At 38.4% G+C, this 13,983-nt stretch overlaps 1 protein-coding gene across 2 annotated transcripts; it reads right to left on the bottom strand.

Annotated features, from left to right (window-relative positions):
• Positions 1-225: 225 nt before the first annotated feature.
• On the bottom strand, positions 226-2,843 carry CST11 (cystatin 11). Of its 2 annotated transcripts, XM_040446780.1 has the most exons (3): positions 2,616-2,843; positions 1,885-1,989; positions 226-358 (listed from the first exon to the last, which is right to left on the bottom strand). In XM_040446780.1, the coding sequence occupies exons 1-3, from the start codon at positions 2,841-2,843 to the stop codon at positions 275-277; spliced, it is 417 nt and encodes a 138-aa protein (XP_040302714.1). In that variant the 3' UTR covers positions 226-274. The 2 variants fall into 2 exon arrangements, with proteins under 2 accessions (XP_040302714.1, XP_040302715.1); XM_040446781.1 differs by lacking the exon at positions 1,885-1,989.
• Between the last annotated feature and the right edge of the window lie 11,140 nt (positions 2,844-13,983).

Consider the following 13,983-nt stretch of genomic DNA (forward strand, 5'->3'; position numbering starts at 1 on the left):
ATATGAGGATGGGGTTGAAGTTCTCCTATCATGCAGGTATAGGCTATAAGGCCAGGAATTATCTATGTCACTTCATTAGAATCCTAAAACTATCCTAGCTCAGAATACCTTCAGATTACATTATTATGAGCTGAAGAGTTTAGGGGGGAAGTGGACTAATAAACATTAAGAGTGTTGAGATAATAGTTTGACAAACATTTATTTTCTATATTGAGAATTACTGCTTATTGCATGATATTTTAATGTATGATTGCTGATATGTGCTTCAGGACACCTAGCCATCGGTGCAGTTTTTGTTCAGTATTTTGTACTTTTCAAACCAGGGAACAACAAACACTGAGTAGAAGCACTCAATTTGCTAAAAAACAAAAACAATATTTAAAAAAGGTCAACATGCAAAGTGAAAATTTTAAAAGAGACATTTTAAAAGTCTAAAATTGGAGACTAGAAAAGGGTCCCTCCTGCCATAGTCACAAGAACTAATAATTATTTTTTCCTCTCTATTTTTAGTTATTGTGTTATTTACTTCACACTTTCCCTTTTTTGGCCTCTTCTGGCTCCATCCATCCATCCATCCATCCATCCATCCATCCATCCATCCATCCACTTATCCACCCATTGCCATCCATATTTCCTTCCTTGTACCTTTCTTCATTTGTCTGTCCAGCCATTCACCCATCATACCCTCTCTCTCCTTACCGTGTCCCTATTCTCTCCCAAGATTTTTCTTTTTCACTTCCTTTTTGTCCCATAATGAAAAATCAATAAACATAACTTCCTAGTATAATTTTGTTTTCTTGCTCTTCATTTGAAAGCCAAGGGGATGGGAGGCTTAAACACTTATATTTCTCCTAAAATGGAAATCAGAATACCAACTCCACCAGTTCAATCACTCACATCAAGGAGATCCTCTAACTCTACTGTTCTATCCAGTTATTCTTTTCATAGGTTTCATGATCTTCTCCAGGGAAGAACCAAGAAAGTCTGCTTTGCTAGATTTTGAAAAATTTCTATGTGGAAGGTGATAAAGGGATGGACATATTTCTGTGTTGATAACATCCAGATCACTATAACCAGGGTGACCACAGAATTTACGAACCGGATCAGGACACATTGTAAGCCTTCAGAGCTCCTATAAATGATTACAAGAAGCTAGGCATAAATCAGAACTATTTCAAGCAAGGTGGGACATATGATCATCCTCATAGTGATTTTCAGGGCTTATAGGACTTGAGACTTTTAAGGTCCTTGTGCAAGTGGGCCCATCCCAACTGTGCACATTGCAGTGGTGATGGTCAGGTCAGCATCCCTCATATATGACCACACTTGGTGGGAATGAAATGCTTAGGGAAGTAAGCCATTGTTGGGGGAGGTGGCTTCTCAGTAGATCACACACATGCAGGTTTGTAACCACCTCTGTCTTCCTCACCACCTACCCCCTGTTGAACTATTTCTGAACCCATTTTCTTGTCTCCTCCTATTTGCCCAAACACTGCTTGATGAAAGGAAGAGGCCTGTAGCCCAGTAACTGTGTGCTCCCATCAGGCTATTGTTCAGGTATTTAGCTGGGTGCAATAATAAGGTCCCACTGGCTGCTAAAATATTACTTTTCTCAGCCACCAATTGCCCCCCTCAGCTCAGCCACCCCCATCTGGCTTTCCCCATCTGGACCCCTTCCACCTCCCATAATTCTTCCAACAAAGGAGCAGTGCCTGCCAGGCAGGATCTTGATCACTCTTACCTTCACTTTTCCTCTTTGAGCAAGCCTATGCTTTCTTCTCAAGTAAGCTTCAATATATCCCCAATAATTCTACCCCACCTCATCCTAAAAGCACAGAAAATCCCAGTGACTTCTTTCTGAGTTAATGTGCACTCACCCAGTACCTTATAAAGTTCCCCTTCTTGAAACATGCAGTTAGTAGTCTCCAGCTTTTGACAGGTGGTCCGCCGCATCTCCATGTTCACATGATACTCCATGTGGTCAGTAACCTGTGGGGAGCAAGTGGAAAGAAGATGAAAGGACTTCTTGTCCTTTATTTTTAGATTCTGGTGGCAAGAACTCCTTTGCAAGGTGCCTAAGGTTAAGGATCTCATCCTGGACAAGTTGTTGGGCTTCTCTCTCCCCTTCCTATCTGACACCTATGCCTCCATTTGCCGTGCAAGGAGGTTCTCCAGAAACCAATCTCTGAGCAAAGACACTCTTTAGACAACTAAAATGATGCTAACTGTTTGAGTAAGAGTCTGTAAACTTTGTCTGAAAGGGGCTAGATAGTTAAGATTTTAAGCTTCGCAGGCCATGGGGTCTCAGTTGCAAGTATTCCACTCTGCTGCAGCAGCTCGAAAGCAGTCCTGGATGATATGTGCATGCATGGTGTGGCTGGGAACCAATAAAACTGCTTACAAAAACAGGCAGCAGGCTTACTTGGCTATTGGGGTATAATCTGTCAATCCCTAGTCTTAGGTATCATTTAAGTGACTTCATCCATTCCAGTGAATTTATGTTCTTCTTAAAATGCCCACGTGAAACTAACCAAGGCTGAATTTCACTTGTGTGGGTGTCCCCTTTGGAGAGTCCCCTTGGAGGAGCATGACTAGAAGAGGGGGGCTGTGCTGACCTGCTTCTGGACCTTCAGGACCCGCACAATCCGGAAATTGTACTTGTCATCACTCTTCTTGTTGAAGTCGTTGATCACAAACTGCAAGGTGGCTATCACATGGGGCTCTGACACAGGCACTTCTTCGACACTCATAAAGGTTTTCCTTCTTTCTTGGTGGGTGAGGGCCACCAGGGCCACCAGGATGGCCAGCAGGAATTGTGGGGTCTGCCAGGGTCTGGCCATCATCCCTCAGCTGGGGAAGAACAAGAAGAGCCCCTCTTCACCCTCCAGGGCCCAGCAGGATCCCACTGATCCTCTGTGGCTGGCTGGATTTAAATGGTCAGGGGACACCCACAGCCCTCCTCCTCCATCTCCATCTGCAGCTGGACCTGGCAGAGGAGCAAGAACACCCTGCCATGGTTGGCAAGCTTGCTCCCACTTCTTCTCCTTCTTTTTCCATATGTTTGTGTCACACACACACACACACACACACACACACACACACACACTCATGCAAACATGCATCTCTTCCTTTTGGGGAGCTTCTGTCTTAGCAACACATACTCCCCTGATGCCCCAGCAGGTGGAAGTCAGGCCAGGGGTCTCTGTCTACTGAACCCATCTCAGCAGAGCTGTGGGCAGTATGGAGTGACAGGAAGCAATGGAGACACGGGGGCTGCTGGATCACAGGGCACTGGAGCAAGAGCAGCCAGCCAAGTAAACACCACATCCTCCCTGTCCTTTGACTTTCCCTTGTATTCTTGTCACCCTCTCCCCCTTCTCTGGCTGGCCAGGATACCAGCTCTCCCTCAGACCCAAACCTTGGTCTCTTTCTCTGTGTTAATAATTCTTTTTTTTAAAGAATTTTTTTTGTGGTTTTATTGTACCATCAGGCATTGAAACATCTGAACAAATCAATATCTGGATGGTGAGACAGCTGCTTTCTCCTTCACTTCCTTGAGTTACTAGGGCAATTTGTCAGGAGATTAACAATAAATAAATAAATAAATAAATAAATAAATAAATAACAACCCTTTGAATTACTTAAGTATTTCTGATGAAATTTTGGGGGTGATGGTAGGGTGGTCTGGAGCCGACAGCCAAGAAAGAATTCTTGAAGATGTCTTTGGTGCAAAAAGGTGATTTTATTAAAGCACGGGGACAGGACCCATGGGCAGAAAGAACTGCACTGGGGTCTCAATGGGTAACTCAGTAACTTTCTCAGGTTGAGAAGGGGTCAGGGATAGAGTAAGTCTCTAATGTATTTTGGAAGAAAGGTTTCCAGGACCTCGAGGGGCTAGCTGTTGCTAGGGAAATGCTATTTATTACTGTTTAGTAAAACCCCAGTCATGAGACCCTTCAGATGTAAATCAGGGGGCCATAAACTTGGAGTATGATTGCTGGCATATATCTTGGGGAGTTGAGATAAAGGAAGTAGACTTACAGGATCCTCGAGGTGGGATAATGTTAAGCTAAGGTTCTCTTTTGCCCCTACCAAAGTGTCATCATCGAGGCAGCTGAGCTCCTAGAGGGAGGTCACTCTGCCAGTTTCAAGGACATGTCACTGGGAATTTAATTTTTAATTTATCTTAGTTTTCCACATTGGCAAGCACTTACACCTCTTTCCGGGGACATGACAAGTAAAAAGTTGCTGTGGCCAGTGTCAAAGAGTTGCTGCCTGTTTTCTCCTCTGGATTTTGATGGCTTCCTGTCTTACATTTAGGTCTTTCATCCATTTTGAGTTTACTTTTGTGTATGGTATAAGAAAGTGGTCAAGGTTCATTCTTCTGCATGTTGCTGTCCAGTTTTCCCAATATCATTTGCTGAAGAGACTGTCTTTTTTTCCACTGGATATTCTTTCCTGATTTGTGAGAGAGTAGTTGGTTATGTGTTTGTTGGTCCATTTGTGGGTTCTCTATTCTAGTCCATTGATCTATGTGTCTGTTTTTGTGCCAATGCCATGCTGTCTTGATAATTAGAGCATTGTAATAAAGCTTAAAGTTCAGAATTGTGATGCCTTTAGCTTTGTTTTTCTTTTTCATGATTGCTTTGGCTATTTAAGATATTTTCTGGTTCCATACAAATTGTAGAATTGTTTGTTCTATCTCTGTGATGAATTCTGATGTTATTTTGATAGGGATCACATTGAAAATATAGATTGCTTTCAGTAGTAGAGACATTTTAACAATATTTGTTCTTCCAATCCATAAACATGGAATGCTTTTCCATTTTTTTGTGTCTTTTTCAATTTCTTTCTTAAGCTTTCTATAGTTTTCAGTGTACATATTTTTCATCTCTTTTGTTAGGTTTATTTTTAGGTATTTTATGGTTCTTGGTGCAATTATAAATGGGAGAGAGTCCTTGATTTCCCTTTCTGCTGCTTCATCATTGGCATATAGAAATGCAACCAATTTATGTACATTGATTTTATATCCTGTGACGTTGCTGAACTTATATATCAGTCCTAGCAGTTGTTTGATGGAGTCTTTTGGGTTTTCCACATAGAGTATCATGTCATCTGCAAAGAGTGAAAGTTTGATTTTCTCATTGCTAATTTGGATGCCTTTCATTTCTTTGTGTTGTCTGATTCCTGAGACTTCCAACACTATGCTGAATAACAGTGGTGAGAGTGGACATCTTTGTCATGTTCCTCACTTTAAAGGGAAAGCTCTCAGTTTTTCTCCATTGAGGATTATATTAGCAGTGGGTCTTTCATATATGGCCCTTATGATCTTGAGGTATGATCCTTCTATCCCTAGTTTCTTGAAAGTTTTTATCAATAAAGGATGTTGTATTTTGTCAAATGCTTTTTCTGCATCTGTTGAGAGAATCATGTGATTCTTATCCTTTCTTTTATTAATGTGATGTATCACATTGATTAATTTGTGACTACTGAGCCAACCCTGCATCCCAGGAATAAATCCTACTTGATAGTGATGAATAATCCATTTAATATATTGTTGGATCTGGTTTAATGTATTGTTGAATCTGGTTGTATCTTGTTGAGAATTTTTGCATCCATTATCATCAAGGAAATTAATCTGTAGTTCTCCTTTTCAGTGGGGTCTTTATTTGGTTTTGTAATCAAGGTAATGCTTGCCTCATAGAATGAGTTTGGAAGTTTTCCTTCCATTTCTATTTTTTGGAACAGCTTCAAAAGAATAGGTGTTAACTCTTCTTTATATGTTTTGTAGAATTTCCCTGGAAAGCCATCTGGCCCTGGATTCTTGTTTGTTGGGAGATTTTTGATTCTTGATTCAATTTCTTTACTGCTTATGGGTCTGATCAAATTTTATATTTCTTTATGTTTCAGTTTTGGTACTTTACATGTTTCTAGGAATTTATCCATTTATTCCAGATTGCCCAGTTTTCTGGCATATATTTTTTCATAATATTCTCTTATAACTGTATTTCTGAGGTGTTGGTTGGGATTTTTTTCCCTTTCATTTGTGATTTTATTTATTTAGGCCCTTTGTCTTTTCTTTTTGATAAGTTTGATTAGTTTTCTTGATATATTTTACTGGTTTTTCTGTTTGTTTGTTTGTTTCTATATTATTTATTTATGCTCTAGCCTTTATTATTTCCCTTCTTCTGCTAGCTTTAGGCTTTATTTGCTGTTACTGTTCTAGCTCCTTTAGGTTAGGTTTTGTATTTGAGATCTTTCTTGCTTCTTGAGGTAGACCTGTATTGCAATATACTTTTCTTTTAGTACTGATTTTGCTGCATCCCAAAGGTTTCAGACTGTCATGTATTTACTTTCATTTGCTTTCCTGTTCTATTTTATTTCCTTTTTGATTTCCTGGTTAACCAACTCATTCTTTAGTAGTATGTCCTTTAACCTCCATATATGTGAGAGATTTCCAAATTTTCTCTTGTGGTTGACTTCTAATTTCATAGCATTGTGTTCTGAAAATATGATCTCAATATTTTTGTACTAGTTGAGGGCCGATTTGTGATCCAGTTGTAATCTCTTCTGGAGAATGTTCTATGTGTACTTGGAAAGAATGTGTATTCCACTCTTTTAGAATGAAAGGTTTTATTTTATTTATTTATTTTTTAAAGATAGAATGAAAGGTTTTAAATATATCTGTTAAGTTCATCTGGTCTAGTGTATTATTCAAAGCGATTGTCTCCTTGTTGATTTTCTGATTAGATGATCTATTGCTATAAGTGGTGTGTTGAAATCCCCTACTATTATAGTATTATTATTAATGAGTTTCTTTCTGTTTGTGATTAATTGATTTATATATTTGGGGGCATAAACATTTACAATTGTTAGATCTTCATGGTGGATATACCCCTGAATTATGATATAATGCCATTCTTCATCGTTTGTTACAGTCTATATTTTAAAATCTAGTTTGTCTGACGTAAGTATGGCTACTCTGGCTTTCTTTTGATGACCATTAGCATGATAGGTGGTTCTCCATCCCCTCACTTTCAACCTGCAGGTGCCTTTGTGTCTAAAATGACCTTCCTGTAAGCAGTATATAGATGGGTCTTGTTTTCTTATCCATTCTGATACCCTGTGTCTGTTGATTGGAGTGTTTAGTCCATTGACATTTAGAGTGAGTAATGAAAGACATGAATTTAGTGCTATTGTGTTGCCTGTAGAGTTGGTGTTTCTGGTGATGTCTTTGCTCCTTTCTAGTCTTTGTTGCTTTTGGTCTTTTTTGTTTTGTTTTGTCTTTTCTGTGCTCAAAGAGTCCCTCTTAAAATTTCTCGCAGGGCTGGTTTAGTGGTCATGAACTCCTTTAGTTTTTGTTTGTCTGGGAAACTCTTTATCTCTCCTTCTATTTTGAATGAAACCATGCTGGATGAAGAATTCTTGGCTGTTCCATCCACATTGTTACAAAAGGCCATATTTCATTCTTTCTCATTGCCAAGTAGTATTCCATTGTATATATAAACCACAACTTCTTTATCCATTCATCAGTTGATGGACATTTAGGCTCTTTCCATAATTTGGAGAGTGTTATGATAAGTGAAATAAGTCATACAGAGAAAGACAGGTATCATATGTTCTCACTCTTATGTGGATCCTGAGAAACTTAATAGAAGACCATGGTGGAGGGAAGGGAAAACATAAGTTAGAGAGGGAGGGAGGCAAACCATAAGAGACTCTTAAAAACTGAGAATAAACTGAGGGTTGATGGGGGGTGGGAGGGAGGGGAAATTGGGTGATGGGCACTGAGGAGGGCACCTGTTGGATGAGCACTGGGTGTTGTATGGAAACCAATTTTTATTGATTTATTCATATTAAAAAATAAGTGAATAAACAAAAAAGACAAGATGCTTAATACTTGATTAAATAAAATTAATCTTCATTAAAATATTCCTCTACTTAAAAAAATAAAAAAACCTAAAACTAAAAAATTAAAAACAAAACAAAAAATAAAATAAAGAAAGCTAGAACCTAGGTGTGTTTGGTTCTGCTTTTTGAAAAAAGCTTGATAGAACAGAGAAAAAAGTAAATAAAAGGGAAAAAGAAAAGAAAAATTTTAAAAATTAAAAAAATTATAGAATAAAATAGAATAAATTGAAATAAAGAAAATGAAATAGAATAAAGAATTTAAAGAAATAAAAAAGAAAGTAAATAAAGAAAATAAAAATAAAATTTTCTCTTTCTGTATCCAAGAAAAAGGAGGAAAAGAAAAAAAAATCAAACAACTTAAGCAAAAACAAAAGCAAAGAAAATGAACAAATAAATGAACCAGCAAACAGAATGAAACCTAAATGAAGTTACATCCAGTTTCCACTAGAACTGAAACTATGAAGTCTCTATAGCCCATGTACTGAGTGAGTGGAGTGACTTGTGCTGATCTTCTAGGGGATGTGCTTGGGGGGCGCAGTTGAGCAGGGCTTTATGTAAGGGTTCTGTTCTCTACTAGGTTGTGCTGCTTAGCTTACTGGGGTGGATCAGGGTACACATACACGTGTGTGTGCATGCCTGTGCCTGGGAGAGGTGAAAATGGCTTCACCCAACTCCCTAGTCTCTGACACAGGAACTTCATGGTCTCACCAACCCACAATCAAGTACCCCTCCTTTGTCTCAAGCCTCTGTCCACTCCCTGCCTCTACTCTGTTTGTGTCCAAGCTGTCTGCCTGCCAGGAAGCACCTCTCTTCACAGTTTAATCTCAGATGTGTTTGTGTTTCAAAACCTCAAACTTCGGAGACCCCTGTGGCTTGGACCTGCACTGACTATCTTGGGGATGGTCTCACTGAGCAATGGCTGAGAGCCAGTTTGCCCCAGAAAACGTTCACACAATTGTTCAGTGGCAGAGGTTCAGAGATTATGGCAAATCACAATACACAGCTGGCGCCAGGTTTCACTGCACTCTGGCGTCTTTGTCCCAATACCAGCAAACGTGGCTGCTCTATAGGGTCTCCTGGGACCTTTGCCTGTGAGGAGGCTGTATGGACTCTACCAAATGCACTCTAAGCAGGGGAACTGCTTCTCCACCTGTGGTACACAGACCCCTCAGGCCCTGCTACCTGCTCCTGGGGATTCATCCTACTTCCTCACTAGAGCACTGCCAGGCACTGAGCTCTGGAACTTCAGATTCTGTGCTCCACTATTTATAGAATTCTAATGGTATTGTAACCCTCTCCTTTTTTCCCATAAAGGTTTTGGGGAACAGATTTCTTGTTCAGTCCCCTGTGAGTGTCTTCACTTTTTCTCTCTCTTTCTCTCCAGCTACTTTTGGGGGAGTGCTTTTCTTGAACAATCCTGATGCACCTCACTTTCCCTCTTTCTCTGTCCTCTCTCTGCAAAAATATCTCCCTAGCCTCCCCGGCTTTTCTCTCCCCAGTTCACCTCTTCTCACTATATACCTGCTGAATTCTGTAGCTCAAGTTGTACAGATTGTTGTGCAGATCAATTTCCTAGGTGTTCAAAAATGGTTTGGTGCTGATCTAGCTGCGTTTTAGGGATGAGACAAGCTCAGGGTCTCCATGCTGCTCCACCATCTTAACTCCTTCCTTCTTTTTCTTAAAAGCAGGAGATGAAATTCCTCTGTGAAAAATGCCCTCCCTTTTCAAGATAATTTTTATCTTTTCTGTTCCTGCTTGTAACGCAGGCTGCAATGAGTGGTATGTGGAAGAGAGCACCCCCTTCTGGGCTTCCTGACTCCATTTCAAATGAAGTGTCCTTCGAGTGTCTGAGAGGCTCAATTGGTTAAGTGTCTGACTCTTGATCTTGGCTCAGGTCATGATCTCATGGTTTGTGGGTTTGAGCCCCACATCAGGTTCTGCCCTGACAGTGCAGAGCCTGCTTGGGATTCTGTCTCTCCCTCTCTCTGCCTCTCCCCCACTCACTCTTTCTCTGTCTCTCTCAAAATAAATAAATAAACTTAAAAAAATAAATGAGGTGTCCTTTGTGCCTTTTCACATTTACCCCTTTTGGTCAAGATCTTCCCTTGAAAGCAGCACCAATTATAAATCAGGTTTTTCCCATTTAATGGTTTTGTTCCTTATTGTCAGAAAGGCCCTGTCCTGGCTGTCATATCCATGCTGGAGGGAAAGTGCACCAATTGGAAACCACTGAGACCACATGTGAATAACTAGGAAGGGTAAGAGGGATAATTCTCAGGCCTCTTCCACCTATCAAGGTCATAATGTTGTAGATCAACTCCAAGCATTGAAACAGCCCTGTTTGGTGCATTGTTTCTGCAGACATTTGACAGGCAACAGGTACAAGGTTTAAAAATAATTATGCAAAGCAGAATTAGAAGTAATATGACAAATCCAGTTTGTATGATGACTCTAAACCAGGAGCTCAAACCTGAAGGTAGCCAGCTAAACAGATCAAAAGACGATGGGGAAATTTCTTGTAACCTGTGTGCTTGTTCTCTAATCTTGTGTGATTGAATTTTTACTTCTTTAGAGGCATTTATCCATGTATAACAAGTGGAATTCACTATTGCACAAATGTCTCCTTCTTCATTAAGTAAATAATCAAGGGTCATGTGACTGCCCATAACTACTTTAGCCAAGGAGTCAAGTGATCATTGTTGGGCTGCTACTGCTTTGGCTGTGGGACTGGCTAGCTTTCCTAATGTTAGGGAGAGATTTCTGGTCATGTATTTATTGGCAAGGGAAAAAGGTTCTCCTATGGAAGCAAATATTGAGTCATGTACCCCTCCTGGAAGTTTTTGTTGAGAGTGGTCATGGAGGCTCAATGGCAGGACCAAAGGGAAACTTCTGATCTGTTATAGATGCTAACTGGGACAGTTTAGTGTTCTTGTAAGCATTGACTCCTGATTCACTAGCTGTCTAAACATTAAGACCTCTGGGAAATGCTGTCCACTGCAAACAAAAATGAAACCAGGTGAGGCATGCAAAACTCCAGCTTTGGTTACTGATAGATCCATTAACTTGAATTTCCTAACTGGCCCTTTCAAACCATGGGTTGGAGGAGTTTGGGATAGCATTCTGTGAGAAGCCATACCTTCTAAAAGAGTCTTTTCTAAAAACCTTGCAAAGAGGTGTAAACAACTTCTAAACTTTTGGCAGAGTTACAAATATCTGGGATGGTGTCACCAGAATTCCTAGCCTTGTAAGTAGTTACAACATATGCAGGATGTTCTTTTTTTTAAAGTTCTTTTAAATAAGGATCACTGCCTGATTACAAATATGAAAACACAAGGCAACAAAGTATGAGCCTATCAAAGAGTGATTATAGGCTGGCCTTGAGGAGTTAAGATGGTGTGTGTACATAATGGAAAGGGTGGTTGTTCTTGTACTGGCCTTTTCAGTTGGCTACACAGCTTCTTTCGTTGCTCAATGTACTGGGATATAAGAACAGTGGATTTCAAACATGCTGGATCATTCCACAGTAAGAAATATAGTGTATTTTATGGTCCAGCTCATACCTAAATATATAAAACCATATAAGTAACTGAAATAAAAGTTTAATGAACTAATGTATATTTCCTGTTTACAGTATATGCCATGCATGCACTCTATTTTGTACTTTATGAAATTATTTTTAAGCTAATGTAGATAATAAATAAATCTATATTATCTATAAATTATAGATAAAACTGAAGATTATCTATTTATCTATATAGATATAAATAATATGCATATTTTCTTTTAAATAAATGTCAATCATAACTCAGCAATGGTCTGTGACTACAGTTTGAACAATAAGAAGTCACAGTAAAGCCTTCTATGGTAGGAGAAGGCTCTCATGAAAGTTCCGTAGCTTCTCGCCTTCCAAAGGGGCTTCTGCTGCTTTGCCCACATTCTTTCAGCTTCGATGCACACAGTCTGTGCAGAGTTAATTTATATTTAGTATTCTAACTGTTCTGACTTTTTTCCTCGGGTTTATTTTGTGTTCTCAGCTCCTCTTCCAACTTTTTTTTTTTTTTTTTTTTTTTTTTTTTACAATAATCTCTGCTGTGCTTTCCTTGGCTGAATTCTTTCATGTGTTGGGGTCCTCAGCTGGGTCCACTTGGTTCTGTTCTACATGGTCTTTCATGTTGCAACAAGGTAACCAAGGCCTGTGCTCACAATGGTGAGAGGATGCGCTCTAGGTCCTTGGGGCTTAGGCTTGGAATTGGCCCATAGACATTTCTGCTACATTCCATGGAATGGGAGAGTGGACTCCATCTCTCAGAGAGGGGAACTGCAAAGTCATCTTTGCAAAGTGTGTAGACAGAGGGAGGTTTAAAGAACCGTAACCATTTTGTCAGTCTAGCCCAATATTAATTCCAAATAAACCTATATTTTCCTATTTTTAAAAAGATAATCATACCTACTGTTCAAGACTATTATCTGTTCACTCCTTCTTTCCCAAAAGATGAACTCTTTAGACTTGTTTTGTTTTTCTGAGCTTCTGATCCCCCTAGGATGAGCGTGGTAGGATGACTTTATTCCTTCTTTCCCTATATTTATTCCTTGAGTTTGAGGTTCATTTATTGCATAAAGGAGCTTGATTATTCCAACACCATTTGTTGAAAAGAGTGTTTTTCTACATTGAATTGACTTTAAATCAAAGTAAAAAATCAGTAGGCTATCAAGGGTTATGTTTCTTGACTATTCTGTTCCAAGTATCTATATACAACTTTGCAAGAATCATACGCTAGCTTAATAGGATTTGGGGGTAGGTTCCTTGGGATTTTCACAACACAATGCATATAATCATACAATGTTTCTAGGTATACATATAATCATGCTGTACATGAATAAGGAGAACATATAGTTGGGTCATATTTTTATTCATTTTGAAAATTTCTTTTAATTTAGATCATTTACATCTAATGTAATTATTGATGTGTTTGGATTTAATTTAGTATTTTAGTATTTGCATTTGTTTGCTACCTCTTTTTTTGATTTTCTCATTTTGCTAATATTTCCTACCTTTCCATTCATTTTAAAAGTGCTTATCCTTACTTCTTGGAACGTTTGGTAATAGTCAATATCTGAGTTATGTCAGCATTGGTGTCTGTTTTTTTTTTTTAATTTTTATTTTTTTTATTTTTTTTTTAAAGTTTTTTGAACACATTTATTTTTTAATAAAAAGCTGTACCCTATTACATATATTTAAAAGCACCTAACTTCTTCAAAGTAAACACTTAGCAGTTGCTGAAATGAAACTGGTACATGTAAAGTTAGACAAAGTATTACTGTGACAAATAAGTGAACATTCAAGAAACGGCATAATTATATAGTGTAAGAACAATTGAACAGAAATAAAGCAGGGATTTTTTTAGCAAAAAAAAAAAAAAGAAATAACATGCCACTCATAAAGTAACACTTATTCAAAAATATGGAGGAAAATTACACTCAAAATGTGGGTTTGCATGCCTGCCTAATAGCTGTACTCTTCAGTTATCGGAATGCCCACGTAAGATTTGATTTTCCCTTTTTTCCAAGTTTGCATTTTTTTCTTTTTATTTTGCTACCACATCTATATTACACTTTTGCCTATGTACAGTTGAAATTTTTCATAGTCTTTTTGGTTTTCAAATGTGTATTACCTTTTCTGTGGTCTTAATTATGCCTTATACTAAAAACTATAATTGAGCTAGATTAAGTGTACTAATATAACGTATATCAATGAAATTTGATAGGTATGTTATTTTTTTTCTATGTTTTATAATTTTCCATATATATGAATGACAAAGCCATTGTGTTTTGGAGTCAATTAATTTAGATAATTAAAACCCAGTGGGATAAAATGTTACATATATTTAACTAGGCTTTTCTTAAATTTTATTTTATTTTATTTTATTTTATTTTTATTTATATATGAAATTTATTGTCAAATTGGTTTCCATACAACACCCAGTGCTCATCCCAAAAGGTGCCCTCCTCAATACCCATCACCCACCCTCTCCTCCCTCCCACCCCCCATCAACCCTCAGTTTGCTCTCAGTT

The sequence above is a fragment of the Herpailurus yagouaroundi genome, unplaced genomic scaffold, assembly GCF_014898765.1.
Source record: "Herpailurus yagouaroundi ecotype Mexico unplaced genomic scaffold, PumYag 196, whole genome shotgun sequence".
In the NCBI taxonomy this organism is placed as follows: Eukaryota; Metazoa; Chordata; class Mammalia; order Carnivora; family Felidae; genus Herpailurus; species Herpailurus yagouaroundi.